A 2432-nucleotide genomic window follows, 5' to 3' on the forward strand; every position below is an offset into this window, starting at 1 on the left:
TTTTGACTTTTAGTTTATCAATTTGGATTTTAAGTGCTCCCTCAGAGCTGTTACATACCAGACTGGACTTTTTTAGAGGTAAATAGAGAGACTGGGGAGAAACGAGATGAAAAGCAAGATGGTTATGAGTGCATGAGAACTCCCACAGGACATGTGATTGCATTTTAGCAGCTTGAAAATAGGCTTCTGTGGGACAAATCCTCCGTCTGCAGGCAGACTGTAGCACCTGTTTGTGGCAAAGCCAATCTCGTCAGCAATTGCATCTAATGTCCCTTCTTGATCCCTCCTTCGGGGTTTGCGTATGCCGGAGTTCTGGCTGGTGTAAACAGGCTGCCAGGGACTCTGGTTAGCAAACACGCCTGCTACGGGTTGGTCTGCATTTTTGCTCTACAAGACGAGCATGTGTGGCTTTGCTAGGGTGGGCCCAAAGGCAAACCACAACTATGTTTTGAACATCCAGATTGCTATGTAAAGACAGACTAATTAACGCCAGCTGACGTGGGCCAACAAGGAGATGTCGTCTTCCTCCTGTTCTAGTAGCTTCTCTTGCCGCTGTTTTCCCTACTCCCCTGTCTCTTCTCTGAGACAGCAGTTCAACCGGCCCCACTCCTCTAGCTCCGCCACTGATCACGTCTTCACCTACTGATCCTTTTGCAAAAATCGTGAGTGTAGACGGCTCTAGTGGAGCAGGAGAATGCTTTCCCTGTCTGGTGCCAATGTGACACTGGCGATGCGAGTACCTCTCATCTGTCATTCTTGCTGCTGGGCGGTGACTTTGCAGGCGTGTTGGTGGTGACTGTCTCTTTGACCCGAGTGTTCCTGCAGGTCTCTCGTACCTCCGCAGAGACCCCAATGGATGTAAAGCTGCTTCAGTTTCTTTTCTTCGAGTCCTGGAACTGAATCTTGGCTTTCTGAAGGACAGCATAATTGCTTAAAAAAACAAAACAAGACACACTTTTACAGGTATTTATATGAGCAAACACCACACATTGACTCATGCTTGGGCAGTAACTTGCTTAACCATGGTCCTGTTGGGTGGCAGCAGCAATGAGCTGAGAAAAGACTGTACCATCTGCACAAACTGTCACCCTGCAAAGTGTTTGTTCCTCGCAGCTGAGATCCAAGACTCCATCCTACCCAGCAGCAAGTCCTGCTGGCCTCTGCGAAGCTGCGTTTTCTGTGCTGGCTCTGTTCTGGGCACTGATGCCCAGCTCAGCTATCTGTGCGGCCCGCCTCACCCAGCCCGCTCTGCCCACGCACCCAAAACCTGTGTGTTAGAGCAAGAACCCTTCCTGCCACGCCAGGGAGAGAACTCGCCGTGTTTCAGGCGCTTTGGGGAGATGGTCAGTAGCTGACGGTGCTGTTTGGTGGCTGCACCTGAACCAAGGCTCCGGCGTGTGTAATGGGACGTGGGTGGTGCTCAGCACCGCTGCCCCGGTGCTGTGGCCGGGTGTGCACTGCCACTGGATGTCACTGTCGCTTTGTGGCACTCTCTGGGTGGGGAGGATGGCTGGGGGTGGCGATGGGTCCCTGCACTGAACACCCTAAGGGGAGGGGGGTCACCAGGGAGCCGGGTGGAGAGCGGCCACCCGCCCTGCGCATCCTCCTAGGCGGTCCTGGAGAAAAACAATTTTTGTGTTGCCAGTGGTCTTGCTGTTTAACTTCTGTTGGTGGTTGGTTTGTTTGTTGGTTTAAAAAAATACATACTTCCAGAGCTTCAGAGAGCCCAGAAGCCTTATTTCTTTACTCGGACTGAGACACAGGGCTGATTTCTACAGCATCCAGCAGTGTACGGGAGCCAGCAGACTGCAAAGGAAAATGATGCTCTGTTCTAGCTCTAACCTGAGAAGCGGGACTGGGCTGGTATTTTCACTAAGTCTAAAACCAGAGAATTGGGACCAGTGTTTAAATTCAGATGTCTGTTGTTTGGTTCGTGTTTGGTTTTTTTTTAATTAAAAAAAAAATGGCCTAAAATCCCAAACATGAGGGAACGGGATGAAGATTCCTACTTTTAAGATGACTGATGAGCAAGGCTAGTGGATGGCTGCTAGCTAGCCTCTTCCCTTTAACAAAACTCACAAAATTATTAAATTACCATGCTGACAACCTCAGTCGCTTACTAATTAAATATTGATTCTGTATCTTTATGCTCACTCATCTAAATAACGAGGCGTTTCCAAATAATCTATTTCTGTTGCACCAAGTGCGCCGGTCCCCCCCAGATCCACAGCCTGTTGTTTATGCTCTAGCAGGGAGCCGACTGCTGTTCCCTTCCCACAAAGGGCAAAGATGCTTATTTTTCTCCCACTTGTCTTGCATAACAAAAGGCATTTGTCAACCGTTACGTAACGGCAGAATTTGTCGCTTCTTCTGTCGGCCTTTTTGGAGGCAGCCTCGTCCCCAAAGCTGCGCAGCCGTAGGCGGCAGGCTCT

At 49.8% G+C, this 2432-nt stretch overlaps 1 protein-coding gene across 1 annotated transcript in view; it reads right to left on the reverse strand.

Annotated features, from left to right (window-relative positions):
* Window positions 1–750: 750 nt before the first annotated feature.
* The window catches only part of LOC104162498 (chromosome unknown open reading frame, human C17orf64), a 5882-nt gene continuing 4200 nt past the window's right edge, over window positions 751–2432 (reverse strand). The window contains exon 5 of the mRNA XM_009701233.1: window positions 751–930. Within this exon, the coding sequence (XP_009699535.1) occupies window positions 751–930 (180 nt within the window). The remainder of the gene's footprint in view (window positions 931–2432) is intronic.

The sequence above is a fragment of the Cariama cristata genome, unplaced genomic scaffold (assembly GCF_000690535.1).
Source record: "Cariama cristata isolate BGI_N322 unplaced genomic scaffold, ASM69053v1 scaffold15495, whole genome shotgun sequence".
Classification (NCBI taxonomy): domain Eukaryota; kingdom Metazoa; phylum Chordata; class Aves; order Cariamiformes; family Cariamidae; genus Cariama; species Cariama cristata.